At 47.3% G+C, this 15,877-nt stretch overlaps 1 protein-coding gene across 1 annotated transcript in view; it reads left to right on the top strand.

Annotated features, from left to right (window-relative positions):
• LOC142774831 (GTP-binding protein Di-Ras2-like) overlaps window positions 1-14,158 on the top strand; it is a 176,581-nt gene extending 162,423 nt beyond the window's left edge. The window contains exons 2-4 of the mRNA XM_075875960.1: window positions 6,598-6,755; window positions 10,648-10,827; window positions 13,730-14,158. Of these exons, the coding sequence (XP_075732075.1) occupies window positions 6,618-6,755; window positions 10,648-10,827; window positions 13,730-14,014 (603 nt within the window). The 5' untranslated portion in view covers window positions 6,598-6,617 and the 3' untranslated portion in view covers window positions 14,015-14,158. The remainder of the gene's footprint in view (window positions 1-6,597; window positions 6,756-10,647; window positions 10,828-13,729) is intronic.
• The last annotated feature ends 1,719 nt before the right edge of the window (window positions 14,159-15,877 follow it).

Raw genomic sequence — 15,877 nt, 5'->3', positions numbered from 1 at the left:
GCCACTGCATGAACAATTGGCACGAAATTCCTCGCATAGTTCAGCGGATACGTTAATACGACTTATAAGGCGTTTTTAAAACAGCGAAAGAACAAGCAGTCGTCGCACAATGAGAATAGCGTAACGAGTGGGTCGTCCAATGCTCGAACCCATCTCAAGAGCTTCTTTTTGTTCAGCTATTAACTCTGGCGCATACCCACTTCAGGCGTGATTCCCCATCGTTGCCAGCCACTGCATGAACAATTGGCACGAAATTCCTCGCATAGTTCAGCGGATACGTTAATACGACTTATAAGGCGTTTTTAAAACAGCGAAAGAACAAGCAGTCGTCGCACAATGAGAATAGCGTAACGAGTGGGTCGCCCAATGCTCGAACCCATCTCAAGAGCTTCTTTTTGTTCAGCTATTAACTCTGGCGCATACCCACTTCAGGCGTGATTCCCCATCGTTGCCAGCCACTGCATGAACAATTGGCACGAAATTCCTCGCATAGTTCAGCGGATACGTTAATACGACTTATAAGGCGTTTTTAAAACAGCGAAAGAACAAGCAGTCGTCGCACAATGAGAATAGCGTAACGAGTGGGTCGTCCAATGCTCGAGCCCATCTCAAGAGCTTCTTTTTGTTCAGCTATTAACTCTGGCGCATACCCACTTCAGGCGTGATTCCCCATCGTCGCCAGCCACGGCATGAACGATTGGCACGAAATTCCTCGCATAGTTCAGCGGATACGTTAATACGACTTATAAGGCGTTTTTAAAACAGCGAAAGAACAAGCAGTCGTCGCACAATGAGAATAGCGTAACGAGTGGGTCGCCCAATGCTCGAACCCATCTCAAGAGCTTCTTTTTGTTCAGCTATTAACTCTGGCGCATACCCACTTCAGGCGTGATTCCCCATCGTTGCCAGCCACTGCATGAACAATTGGCACGAAATTCCTCGCATAGTTCAGCGGATACGTTAATACGACTTATAAGGCGTTTTTAAAACAGCGAAAGAACAAGCAGTCGTCGCACAATGAGAATAGCGTAACGAGTGGGTCGTCCAATGCTCGAACCCATCTCAAGAGCTTCTTTTTGTTCAGCTATTAACTCTGGCGCATACCCACTTCAGGCGTGATTCCCCATCGTTGCCAGCCACTGCATGAACAATTGGCACGAAATTCCTCGCATAGTTCAGCGGATACGTTAATACGACTTATAAGGCGTTTTTAAAACAGCGAAAGAACAAGCAGTCGTCGCACAATGAGAATAGCGTAACGAGTGGGTCGTCCAATGCTCGAGCCCATCTCAAGAGCTTCTTTTTGTTCAGCTATTAACTCTGGCGCATACCCACTTCAGGCGTGATTCCCCATCGTCGCCAGCCACGGCATGAACGATTGGCACGAAATTCCTCGCATAGTTCAGCGGATACGTTAATACGACTTATAAGGCGTTTTTAAAACAGCGAAAGAACAAGCAGTCGTCGCACAATGAGAATAGCGTAACGAGTGGGTCGTCCAATGCTCGAACCCATCTCAAGAGCTTCTTTTTGTTCAGCTATTAACTCTGGCGCATACCCACTTCAGGCGTGATTCCCCATCGTTGCCAGCCACTGCATGAACAATTGGCACGAAATTCCTCGCATAGTTCAGCGGATACGTTAATACGACTTATAAGGCGTTTTTAAAACAGCGAAAGAACAAGCAGTCGTCGCACAATGAGAATAGCGTAACGAGTGGGTCGTCCAATGCTCGAGCCCATCTCAAGAGCTTCTTTTTGTTCAGCTATTAACTCTGGCGCATACCCACTTCAGGCGTGATTCCCCATCGTCGCCAGCCACGGCATGAACGATTGGCACGAAATTCCTCGCATAGTTCAGCGGATACGTTAATACGACTTATAAGGCGTTTTTAAAACAGCGAAAGAACAAGCAGTCGTCGCACAATGAGAATAGCGTAACGAGTGGGTCGTCCAATGCTCGAACCCATCTCAAGAGCTTCTTTTTGTTCAGCTATTAACTCTGGCGCATACCCACTTCAGGCGTGATTCCCCATCGTCGCCAGCCACTGCATGAACAATTGGCACAAAATTCCTCGCATAGTTCAGCGGATACGTTAATACGACTTATAAGGCGTTTTTAAAACAGCGAAAGAACAAGCAGTCGTCGCACAATGAGAATAGCGTAACGAGTGGGTCGTCCAATGCTCGAGCCCATCTCAAGAGCTTCTTTTTGTTCAGCTATTAACTCTGGCGCATACCCACTTCAGGCGTGATTCCCCATCGTCGCCAGCCACGGCATGAACGATTGGCACGAAATTCCTCGCATAGTTCAGCGGATACGTTAATACGACTTATAAGGCGTTTTTAAAACAGCGAAAGAACAAGCAGTCGTCGCACAATGAGAATAGCGTAACGAGTGGGTCGTCCAATGCTCGAACCCATCTCAAGAGCTTCTTTTTGTTCAGCTATTAACTCTGGCGCATACCCACTTCAGGCGTGATTCCCCATCGTCGCCAGCCACTGCATGAACAATTGGCACAAAATTCCTCGCATAGTTCAGCGGATACGTTAATACGACTTATAAGGCGTTTTTAAAACAGCGAAAGAACAAGCAGTCGTCGCACAATGAGAATAGCGTAACGAGTGGGTCGTCCAATGCTCGAGCCCATCTCAAGAGCTTCTTTTTGTTCAGCTATTAACTCTGGCGCATACCCACTTCAGGCGTGATTCCCCATCGTCGCCAGCCACGGCATGAACGATTGGCACGAAATTCCTCGCATAGTTCAGCGGATACGTTAATACGACTTATAAGGCGTTTTTAAAACAGCGAAAGAACAAGCAGTCGTCGCACAATGAGAATAGCGTAACGAGTGGGTCGTCCAATGCTCGAACCCATCTCAAGAGCTTCTTTTTGTTCAGCTATTAACTCTGGCGCATACCCACTTCAGGCGTGATTCCCCATCGTCGCCAGCCACTGCATGAACAATTGGCACAAAATTCCTCGCATAGTTCAGCGGATACGTTAATACGACTTATAAGGCGTTTTTAAAACAGCGAAAGAACAAGCAGTCGTCGCACAATGAGAATAGCGTAACGAGTGGGTCGTCCAATGCTCGAGCCCATCTCAAGAGCTTCTTTTTGTTCAGCTATTAACTCTGGCGCATACCCACTTCAGGCGTGATTCCCCATCGTTGCCAGCCACTGCATGAACAATTGGCACGAAATTCCTCGCATAGTTCAGCGGATACGTTAATACGACTTATAAGGCGTTTTTAAAACAGCGAAAGAACAAGCAGTCGTCGCACAATGAGAATAGCGTAACGAGTGGGTCGTCCAATGCTCGAGCCCATCTCAAGAGCTTCTTTTTGTTCAGCTATTAACTCTGGCGCATACCCACTTCAGGCGTGATTCCCCATCGTCGCCAGCCACTGCATGAACAATTGGCACAAAATTCCTCGCATAGTTCAGCGGATACGTTAATACGACTTATAAGGCGTTTTTAAAACAGCGAAAGAACAAGCAGTCGTCGCACAATGAGAATAGCGTAACGAGTGGGTCGTCCAATGCTCGAGCCCATCTCAAGAGCTTCTTTTTGTTCAGCTATTAACTCTGGCGCATACCCACTTCAGGCGTGATTCCCCATCGTCGCCAGCCACTGCATGAACAATTGGCACAAAATTCCTCGCATAGTTCAGCGGATACGTTAATACGACTTATAAGGCGTTTTTAAAACAGCGAAAGAACAAGCAGTCGTCGCACAATGAGAATAGCGTAACGAGTGGGTCGTCCAATGCTCGAGCCCATCTCAAGAGCTTCTTTTTGTTCAGCTATTAACTCTGGCGCATACCCACTTCAGGCGTGATTCCCCATCGTCGCCAGCCACGGCATGAACGATTGGCACGAAATTCCTCGCATAGTTCAGCGGATACGTTAATACGACTTATAAGGCGTTTTTAAAACAGCGAAAGAACAAGCAGTCGTCGCACAATGAGAATAGCGTAACGAGTGGGTCGTCCAATGCTCGAACCCATCTCAAGAGCTTCTTTTTGTTCAGCTATTAACTCTGGCGCATACCCACTTCAGGCGTGATTCCCCATCGTTGCCAGCCACTGCATGAACAATTGGCACGAAATTCCTCGCATAGTTCAGCGGATACGTTAATACGACTTATAAGGCGTTTTTAAAACAGCGAAAGAACAAGCAGTCGTCGCACAATGAGAATAGCGTAACGAGTGGGTCGTCCAATGCTCGAGCCCATCTCAAGAGCTTCTTTTTGTTCAGCTATTAACTCTGGCGCATACCCACTTCAGGCGTGATTCCCCATCGTCGCCAGCCACGGCATGAACGATTGGCACGAAATTCCTCGCATAGTTCAGCGGATACGTTAATACGACTTATAAGGCGTTTTTAAAACAGCGAAAGAACAAGCAGTCGTCGCACAATGAGAATAGCGTAACGAGTGGGTCGTCCAATGCTCGAACCCATCTCAAGAGCTTCTTTTTGTTCAGCTATTAACTCTGGCGCATACCCACTTCAGGCGTGATTCCCCATCGTCGCCAGCCACTGCATGAACAATTGGCACAAAATTCCTCGCATAGTTCAGCGGATACCACGCTTATCAGAAGAATGATTAGAGAGGGAGATAAATAGGAAAGGCAGGGAGGTTAATAGAAGAATGATGAAAATAGCATAGAGAAGGCCGGCCTACTACCGTAAAATTTTTATTATGATGCCGTAGTGGGCATCAAGCAAGTGTGCTTGCTGCAGTTACCCAATGAGTGTTTAGAAAAGGCTCTCAAAGGCCGCTCTTCTAGCTTTCGCTGTGACTGTGCTGTGATTTTGATTTCGCTGTGATTTCGCTGTGCTGTGATTTGATTTCGCTGTGATTTTGGGGCGGCGTGGTTTCTCTATTTACAGTTTGTCTCGGAAAATACTTGCCCTGCTGGTCCGCAGTGCGCAGTGACGTTATCGGTGAATTGGTGAACGATGACGGCACGTTATCGGTGAACGATGACGGCACGAGCAATCCACAACACAGGTGCAACAGGCGCGTGCAACGTGGTACAATTACAGAGACGTTGTATAAAGCCACATTGTCCCATCGTAACGGCTTGTTATTTTCAAAAAATAACTGTAAAGATCAGAATAAGCGTGCCTAAGCAAAGTCACAAGAACTCCTGTGAAAGCAGAACAACGACGGCATGCACAAGTCGCCAGAGAAGCTACCGGCATCGCTATCAATTCTCAGTGTTGCTGGATGAAAGGGCTCACCCGTGTTCAGAGCCTTTCAGATAAAAGAAAAATCTGATTATAATATAACTGCGTGCTTTTGGGATTAACTACTGCATCCACGAACACTGCGAAGGGTTTTCGAAGGGCTTTCAAAAAAATCTAAGAGAATGTCTAAGAAAATCACTGTTCGGGCCCTTTAGAGCCACGTAGTGGATGCATAGCAAGTTCGACAAGATTTCATGCACTAAGTGTTTGAAGTACGTAGAAAGGATAGGATGTCGCTACTGCGTTCAATTCTAAAAGGCGAAGCTCAAGGATCTCCCAATTTTTAAACTCTTTACACGGCTCTAACATAACAAAATCGATAGATTGCAAACTGCCAGACGTTTTACTTTGACCGATGCTCGATCGTCTGGCGATGCACTGAGTGTCGTGTGTGCAATAGCGGGCGCTGCGCCAAATTAGATTCTAGGCGGCGCCGCGCAGTCTGGGATGCCTTCGCCCTGAGAAAAAAAAAAAAAGCAGACCCACAACAACCGGAGCCCTGTCGTCAATAGTCGGCAGGATTCTCTTTCCTCCACATTTTCTTCAGAGAGCTGCTGTACCCAATAAAAAAAGGGGCGTGTATGATTAAAAAGATAAAGGCACAAAAAAAAGTAGGAGGAGAGGAGCAGTACGATGGCCGGAAGTTTTCGCGGTGAAATACAAAAACGACGAAATACGGGAGTACACGACGATACACCAAGCGACCGCACGGACACCAACATAGTTCTAGAAGCGCTCCGGCAGACGATCGGGCGCTAGAGCGAAACGTAACAGCCCGATAGGCGCCCGCCGGTTACGTCACTGCCCGGGCTCGACCAATGGGAAAGAGGGGGAGACTCGGAGTGCGTCGTCGCGCTTGCCGCGCCTTGTTTGAGGGGGGGGGAGGGGGGGATCTTTTCAATAGGGAGCCGGTGCGCGGAGAAGTGTGTACCGCGGGAACCCCGAAAGCACGCGCACGCGCGTGGAAAGGAGGTCACTGGGGATAGCGCGGGAAAAAAAAAGCGCGCGCTTTCCCGGCGAGGACGACGCCTGTCAAAAGGCGAGCAGCATCTTGGCGAGCTCACACTTCCGCGTTCTCTGGGGCAAGCGGGGACGTTGCGCGTGCGCGCGCGTGACATCAAAGTTTAGAAGCGCGGGAAAAGAGAACAAAAAGGAAGTGGCTAGCGCTGGTTCCTCCGTATTATTAGCCAGCTTGCTCACCGGTGCGATCGTAGTAGCCCCTTTTTCGAGTCGCTCCCAGGCTTCTTGCGAGAACATTTCCTCTTTTCACCTCCGCCTTCAACTTTGCTCCTGTTTTTCTTTCTAACCCCTCGCTGCCCCTTGCGGGATTCGAACCTAGAGCATCGTAGGAGACCGAGCATGCCTGAACAGAGCAACGACTACAGGGTCGTCGTGTTTGGAGCCGGCGGTGTCGGGAAAAGCTCCCTGGTGCTACGCTTCGTCAAAGGAACGTTCAGGGAAAGCTACATCCCCACCATAGAGGACACCTACAGACAGGTGAGTCGCACTGCTGCTCGAAAGCCTCCGCCAGGATGCATTTTTGATTGATTGATTGATTTGATTAGTGTTTAACATCCTCATACGAAAAGAAGCACCGAGAGACCCCTATTGAGCAGGGCACGCGTTTAATTTCAATCAGCAAAGCCCTTTACATGAATTCAAAAAAAAAATGTACTGAGTTTTTTTTTTTTCGCGCTTTCCTGTCAGTGGAGTGCGTCTGCCTGTGCAATTGAATTAAATTTGTGCTTTCGAGCTCAGTAGCAAGGCGCTATAGCCCGTTCAATGTCCGCTGCGGATCTCTGCTGGTTTGACCCACGAGAAATAGTCTCCTTCCAGACAATAAAACAGAATCAGGAGGAAAAAAGCTATTTCAATGTAATACATTAAAAAAAGACAGACTATAAATCTCTAAAGTGCACGCTAGGGTGAGGCGGCTTTGAATTTTTTAGTCTAAATATTTGTAAATGTAGTGTTTTTTTTTTACCGTTTGCTTACAAGATAGCATGGGAGGAGCAAGATATGAAAAATAGGAAATGAGCGCTGGCGGCACCTTCACATTTCGTGCTGGCTTTACACATGATAGCAGACCTGTTAACGTCTGTTGTATTGTGAGTGGGCGAAAGTATAAGTTTACTGAAATGTTCATTCAGTAGCATATCTAATTATACCTGGCGTTTTACGCCCTAAAACCGCGATATGAATGTAAGGGACGCTGTAGTGGAAGGTTCCAGATATTTGGACCACTGGGTATTTTTGACGTTATCCTAAATTTAAGCATACGGGCCTGAAAGCGTTTCCGCGTTCGTCGAATGCGGCCGCCACGGCCGGTATTTTATCCCGTGACCTGCGACTCAGCAATCTAGTGCCGTAAGCACTAAACCACCATGGCGGTGCTCAATACGGTTTTTGACTATGGAAGAGAGCTGGCTTATATTAGGTTCTTATTTTTTTTATTTTTTTATATTGCGTTCTGCATGTCTTTTTTATATGTGTGCTGCTGAACCCCGGTGATGATAAAGGTTCTTAAAATGTGCGATAAGATGAGAACACAAATAAACAACACCCATAACACCAGAAGCACTGTGTCTTACTTGCGTTCTCCTTTTTTTTCGCAGAGTTATATAACGTCTGAAAACTGCAAACTGACTATCCCAACAGAACGTCTGACCCCCTTGTGCCTGTGGTCATTAGCATTAAGGAAGGTGCTTGTTTTGGCTAGTTGGTATCCATTCATCACTACGTTATCGCGCACCGCTTAGAAGGCGAGGACAGAACTGCACAGCTGTTCGCACAGTTTGGTCCTCGTCTTCGCAGCGGTGCGCTTAACACACTCCCGCAAGGTCCACTTCGGCGGGCGCCTGATCGTTTCCGCGCTCTGAGCCAGGGTCGACAACCTAGACCTCGCGGTCAAGGGGCCGCCGCCATGGAGTTCATCGTCCGGGCAGACGGGAGGGGCCAACCTGTCCCACCTTCGGAGGCGCTCGATCTTTTTTTCCCTAGTCGCTCCCTGCCGGCGAGACCGGCGTCGCTGCCACGGTGTTTACTTCTGACGGCGGCATTACTTTAACCAAATAGTTTGTACCCTTTTCTTCATTCGATTCGTCATTTAGGTGATACTTAAGCAAGTTTAACTAATGTGTAGCTTGTGCATATATTTCTACCCCCCTTCCTCTGGTATATCCTCTCCTTCGGGCTGACCTCCGTTCCGCAGCTTTCTCTCGCCTCCGATGATGGCGCGGTAGCGGCGCTTGCTCAAGTGGCGCTGCCTGTCGGATGAAATTGAAACTGCTACGCTCGAACAAGGTGGGACTCCACTCCGCTCGAAGACCGCTCACCCCTTTTTTTCACTTTGAGGCCTAACCACTATTCATTCTTTCTTTATTAGTATTATCTTTATTTTAGCGCGAAGCGTTTTCCGGGTAGCAAGCGGAGGTTCGAGCCGTTCTTCTTCGGCCCCTCTCAGAAAGCGCATGTCTATAACTAAAGTATTTATTTATTTACAGGATACCTTCATTTACTCGGAGGCATTATATCGTAGAGGAGACATGTTTAGTATCACAGTCTACATGTTTCGCCGTGGCAAACAGCAAGAATATATATAACAAGATTAACATCAAAGTAAACAGTAGGTTGGCGTTTTCAAAGCTATCAGAAAGGTCAGAAAAAGAACTACGACAATTATGCTTTACTTTAAAAACTATCAAAATAAAATAAGGATTATCATATATAGAAACATAGTTTTCTGGTAACACGCTTTAATATCGTATAGTTTGTGGGAGTATGCAAGTATGAAAAGAAAAAAAAAACTACGGTCATGTAATGTTGAACATACTGACTTTCATCAATTCTATCTAGTTGATATACGCTCTAAAACAATGATTGCTGAAAAAAAACGTGGTATGGCTCGTTTTTTTTTTTTAGAAACAATATTATTGAGAACTAGTCAGTTTTCATTAAAAACGAAATGCGTGGTCTTCCACAGTTCCTGTCCGAAAATATTGTTAATATATCAGGACTGGTCGAATTTGGGTACTGCTGGCTAATAATTATGAGTATTGGCTAGTTTAGTATGGCAAATATTCGGCCATTAGCGCTTTTGCAACAACGTACCAGAATCATGGACGTGTGCTACTCGATTCACTCGGCTAATTGCATTGCACATTGAGACAACGTTAATAAACACTTTCACAATGCGCAATGCACTTAGCAGGCTTAGTCAAAATTTCATGAAATAAAAATAATAACGACGGAGCCGTCTTAATCTGACCTTAACTCCGGGAGCTGCGACGCAGTCTATTCTTTCCTGTGTTCGTTTTTTCGCCTCGCGCTACATAACTTTCTTTCAGATGCTTCACCAACAAGCCCACATCGCCACTCTTGGAGACATTACCGCTTGTCGTAGCGTTGATTCAAGTTACACCCATCTCTGTTTGAAAATTTCCCATCTCTCCAAGTTTCCATGTTCTCATCAACCTGTGCCTCATAATGAGGCACAGGTCGTTGTCGCACGCAGAAACAGCAAAAAAGATCTTTATTGTCCTAAGAGCGAACCTGTTAAAGCTGGTAGTGAGACATCCGTTAACAAAAAAAAAAAAACACTGCTGCGCAGCTGCCATAGCAACTGCCATAGCTGCGAGCCACGTGTGCTAAAAACTGGCACTTCCGTGCACGAATACGACCGAGACTCAAACGACTAACTGACCTGATCTCACTCCCGGCTTTCATGAAGGCGGTAGGGAGGGGAGAGTATATGCTGCGCTGAGTGGCGGGAACGACTGAGCGAGTGTGCGTGCGGTGCATGCACGAGCCATCTGCCGCCGCGGCAGGGCGCACCTGTTATTTTGTTCGGCGCAGGGAGCTTCGACGGCGGCGACGGCGGAGTGTTGGCCTAAGGAGCTTCGCTCCTAGAGGAAGCCCAGCCGCCCCGCGCTGAGAAGCGCCCGCAGCCTAGCAGTTGCCATAGCAACCGCCACAGTTTCTTACACCGTGGCTTTGCGATAGCGATTGCAATTCATTGAGACTGGCAGGATTTGCGTGTATTGCTGATCCGCCCGTCGTCGTCTCTTGAAGGGCTCTCCATCTTTCGAGCAAGCAAGCTGGATCTATTTGCCGCCGGCGTTGGGATTCTTGTGGTGAAGCACCAGGAGCCGAAATTCAACCAGTGCCCTGTGCCGAACTTTGCGCTGCTTAGCGCAAACTTCTCCGATTTTTTTTTTTTTTGAATAAACGTTCGGCAGTTTATAACCCTCTCCGATAGCCGGATCTTTCGTATAAATGGAAAACCCTATTAATCGCGTAATTCACTCCACAGTTTCAACGAGGACAACGAGCAAACAAGTACAAAGGTGTGAAGTGTGTTGATTAAAGTGTTTGTGCCTTTGTGTTGCAGGTGATCAGTTGCAACAAGAACGTGTGCACGCTCCAGATCACGGACACGACGGGCAGCCACCAGTTTCCCGCCATGCAGAGGCTCAACATCTCCAGGGGGCACGCGTTCATACTCGTCTACTCCATCACCTCGGCCCAGAGCCTGGAGGAGCTCAGGCCCATATTCGAAGTCATACGAGAGGTGATTCACACGCTGCTCGCCCTTCCCCACGCGCAGGATAGCGGATCGGGTGCAGCACGGCTGGCCTTTCTGTCTTCCATTATCATTTCCTGTTGTAAGGTCCCATGCTTGCAAAATACGAGTGCAAAGGTGACAGGCACAAGAAAGGGCGCGGCACTGACGCTGACACCAATTGAGAGCCTTAATTGCTTCAAGAGGAAATATATAACTAAGCTCCATTCTCGCATATTACTAGCGCATGCGCACCGCTGGTCAAAGCAAAACATTTAACATACGTGGCATGTGCTTTTCTCTCCAACTACTCTCTCTCCTTGAGCAGTGTCACTTCTTAGGTAGATGAGGCCAAAGTTGGCTGCAGATGAAAGCCCTATCAGAGGGACTTTCTACCACTCGGAAAACTTTTACTGATTGTGGCCCAAATGAGAAGATCATGCATCACGCCGGCGGCAACGAGCATGCTTTTGTCTCGTGAAAAAAAAAAATTACAATTTTAACTTGATATTGAAAGTCGACAAAACATGACCACTAGCGTCATCCAACAGTGATGTGGTAAATCTACTGTCAGGGCAAGAAATTTTCGCTAGTAGACCTATTTTGCTTAAAAACAAACATGTATTGCTTGTAATTGTGTTTTACGCACTTGAGGCAGAGGCAGCGTACCGTGTGTGCGGCCTTAAATGGCCACTGGGTATTTGTTTTATTAATAATAAACAAAAATACACTTGATCAAGCCTGCAAGGGCCGGATTCAGTTTCAGTTTTCGACTTTCACCAGCCCTACAGTCGTAAACTCCTCCATCGAACAGTGTTTCGGGCATTCATCCCACCGATGGAAGGAGACCGGATCCAGACCAAAAATTCAGTTTTAGGGATTTCTACACGCTGTCCAGAGAAACCGCTGCAAGGTTAGACACTTCATATGGTACGTGTCGTGCGATCTTCGTGTGGGAACAAAACTTGTGTTTCAGCAAACCGCGCTTCGCATCGGCCCGTAGCAAAGCCTACTGTGTCAGTGGATTTTTTCCAAGGAAGACTGGCGCTCTCTTGCGGGTACTCGCACATAGGTAAAAAACCCTAAACCACCTTGTTTCTTAAGGGGCCCTATTAAGAACTTCCGAAGATACGAACGTGTCGTCTCATTCACACCTGGAGTGTCCCATTTATCCGGCGCTATTCGTGACGCCGTCAAACCGTTCGCGTCGCGTCATGTGGAAGTACACTCCTGATGGAATATCAGTTGCGGATTGTGTCCCACCCTGCTTTGCCATTAGAGTTCAATCGGCGACATCAGGCCACATTAGAGTTCAACCAACTGAAGGACCAAGCCGGATTTCGTACGGTCTATCCAGAACAGACAATATTCATAGAAGAAATCAGGTAGAGAAATGCGCGGTACAACCAACCACTATACGTAGTTTTCACAGATTATGAGAAGGCGTATGACTCAGTCGGGACAGTAATGCATGCAGGCACTACGGAGTCGGGTGATCTACGAACCCTACATAATCCTATTGGAAGAAATGTAGAGTGAATCCACAGCCGCCATAATTATTCACAAAGAAAACGACAGAATTTCAATAAAGAAGGGTGTAAGGCAGGGAGACAGGATCTCTCCAACGCTATTCACCACGCGTTTAAAGGAAGTTTTCAGGGCCCTAAATTGGAAAAAGTTAGGTATAAGAGTTATGGGAGAGTATCTTAGCAACCTGCGATTCACTGATGACATCGCCTTGATTAGTAAATTAGGGGACGAATTACGGCTCATGATTACTAAACTGGACACAGAAAGCATAAGAGTATGTCTCAAAATTAATATGCAGAAAATTAAACTATTGGGCAGCAATATCGGCAGAAAACAGCACATTGTGATACGTGAAGAGGGGCTGGAATTTGTAAAGGAATATGTCTACTTAGAGCAGGTAGTAACCGCGGAGCCGAACCCTGAGAGTAAAATAACTAGACGAATAGGAATGAGATGGATCACATTCAGAAAGCATTATCGAATAATGAATGGTAATCTGCCACTAACCCTCAAGAAAAGGGTATGTAACAGCTGCATTTTGCCGGGAGTTACCTACGGAGCAGAAACCTGTAGGCTTACAAAGAGGATTCAGCTTAAATTGAGGACGATGCAGCGAGCGATGGAAAGGAAAATAATAGGTGTAACCTTACAAGACAAGAAGAGAGCAGAGTGGGTCAGGGAACAAACCGGGGTTAAGGATATCATAGTCGAAATCAAGAAGAAATGGACATGGGCTGGGCACGTAGCGCATAGGCAGGATAACAGCTGGTCATTAAGGGTAAGTGACCGGTTTTCCAGAGAAGACAAACGCACGAAGGGAACACAGAGTTGGGTCGATGACATTAAAAAGTTCGCGGGTGTAACGTGGGGGCAGAAAGCACGAGAACGGGCTGATTGGTGGATCATGAGAGAGGTATTTGGTTTGCAGTGGGCGTAGTCATGATGATGATGATGATGATGTTGATGAATACAAAGCGACCTAAACGAGTGCTTGAGAAAAAGGTAGCAGGAAGCTGAAAGGTCTGCCGCCAACCTTTGTGTCCTCTAGCTTTTGGGGCATTTTTTTTTCAAGTTTGCTCTGTTATGTATCCCTTTGATGTCAAGCAACTCGCCCATGCAGCCGAAAGCCTAATTTGAAGATAGTTGTCTAAAGCGTTGTAAATCCTGACAAGCTTATCATTTGGTGGAGGAGATTGTCCCTGTGTTTTATGAAGAAATGAGTGGCGAGGAGAATACATCGCCAGTAGGAAGTTTAGAAAAGAAAGGACTTCGATTGGTCTACGGGTCCTTTGGAGAGAAAACAGAAACGGTGCAACGTATCTCTTCAGGTGTGGTACTTCTGTGCAGTGCTCGCCCTGAACGACTGCTGGTTCTCTCGCAGGTGAAGAGCGGAGAGACCGAGGGCATCCCGATCATGCTGGTGGGCAACAAGTACGACGAGGCGGAGTCTCGCGAGGTGCCGCCCGAGACCGGCCAGGAGCAGGCGAAGCGCTGGTCGTGCGGCTTCCTCGAGACGTCGGCCAAGACCAACCACAACGTGCGCGAGCTCTTCCAGGAGCTGCTCAACATGGAGAAGCGCCGTTCCGTCTCGCTTCAGCTCGACACCAAGAAGACCAAGTCGCAGCTTCGCAAGGAAAAACTCAAGGGCAAGTGTCTCGTCATGTGAGGAAACCCCCCCGACGCCAGAGGAGACGCCGACGAAGAAGCCACCGGCGACCACTCGATAAACACACCACACAAACACTCATCCGACACGAACGCATATATGTTCCAACCTTCACGTGCGGCCTCGGGGCATTAGGATACCTGTCGAAACCACATGGGCACAACCACATGGACGGGATTTTCCCGAGCGTCAAGCTGCGCTCCATCACGAAACTTCCCTTTCGTAAGCGCGTTTTTCAATGGACCGGTCGGTGTTGCTAGTGTCAGGTCGTGATTGGCTCAAATATCCTCTTATGATTTTTTTTTCAAGAGGTTTTTGTGAATACGGTCCCTAGTTTGTAGGCATCGCCACTCCGCCTCTTTTATCATCGCCAAAATTTCTAGATTTTTTCACCCCTTTGTTTCAGTACATAATGTTTCTCCTCCCCTGGCCCACTCTTCAGCGCAGTCAATATCCGCCATGTTCTTCCTAACCTTGAACCTTGCTGTTCTACGGAAGCTTAAATGGACAAGGTGTGACACACGCGTCCCCTTTTGTCTCCTGCTGTCTCACCAGGTTGCGTCTGGGACTTTGCAGGGCGAACGCCTAGAGCAGCGTTACGAAGAGGAGAACATCGATGCCGGAAACGAGCGTGGCTCGACGAGATTCGTCAGCGGCGCTTCATTGGTTGTCGCTACTTGAAGGAAAGGAGAAGGAAAATCTAAGCACTTGAGTGAGCGCATGCTTTAAGAGCTGCCTTCCCATTCGGCAAACAGAAGCAACCATGATCGCTTAGCGGTTAGTTAGGATGTGTACAAAATAGTCGCTTTAGCAATTGCGACGCGCGAGAACGCGGGGAAAGACGTTCCATGTGGGTGACGCTTCAAATGGTTACCGAGCTTTGATGGGATTTTTCAATGTACCAGTCTTGCTTCGTAAGCCGACACATTCTAGTTTAAAAGACGGTCACTGCGGAGTTTTCTTTCTTTTTATATAAGTTATTGTCCTCCATGGCATGGTCCGGAAAAGCACTTTTTTTTCATATTTGTTCTCAGAGATAGAGTCAAAATTGACGGAATGCTTATGCCAGTTTTCTATGTTCTGCCTGCGTGTTTCAATTGCTGTTTGATCGAACGCAGGGGCCTATAATTACCGCGATCAGCATTCGTTCTGCTTTAAGAAGCGTCGGGGCATGCTCAAAATACAATTTCAACATCCTGCTGCCAGTATCACTAGTGCCGGAAAGAAAAAGAGCGATACTCCAAAACACTAAGAAGAATGGTGTCCATGCATTGCGACGTTCTCCCCCTTTCGCGCCGTACGCAAATACTGGCATGTCATGCTGTGGTTTGAATATGCTTATAGATGGCCTGCATTGACGTCACAGGAACCAACACGCCGGAGTACCAATAGGATGAGACGCGAAATTTGCGATGTTTTTTGACGTAATCAATACGTTGCACGCAGGTTCTTTATTTAATCACTCACACTAGACAAAAAGAAAACGTTACAACGGCATCGTTAATACATTGTAGATGCTTAACTGCCACGTCATTGCGATATTTCGACGTCGTCAAACCTCGTCATGACGGAGCACATGTGTGTTATGAACCTGCGTCTGTGAAGTCACGTGCAAGCTGTCCATTACAGTCGTCGCACTCAAAGTTTTCGCTCATCCCATGATGGAAGGCACTTATAATAATGCCGTTTTTTCGAGGCCGTACGTGAGCTACAGCGTACGCAGCGCCGTTACGGACGCTACGTGCATTTTGCTGAAACTTACACGCACACACAGACCAGAAGCGAACGTTTTTCATTTTCCATTTTGACACTTTTGGTACACGGTCCTTGTGCTAACCTGGTCACGCTACGGACCAGAACGTA

This window comes from Rhipicephalus microplus, chromosome 10 (assembly GCF_043290135.1).
Source record: "Rhipicephalus microplus isolate Deutch F79 chromosome 10, USDA_Rmic, whole genome shotgun sequence".
Classification (NCBI taxonomy): domain Eukaryota; kingdom Metazoa; phylum Arthropoda; class Arachnida; order Ixodida; family Ixodidae; genus Rhipicephalus; species Rhipicephalus microplus.
The sequence above is the reverse complement of the archived record's forward strand: the minus strand, read 5'-3'. Positions and strand labels throughout refer to the sequence as shown.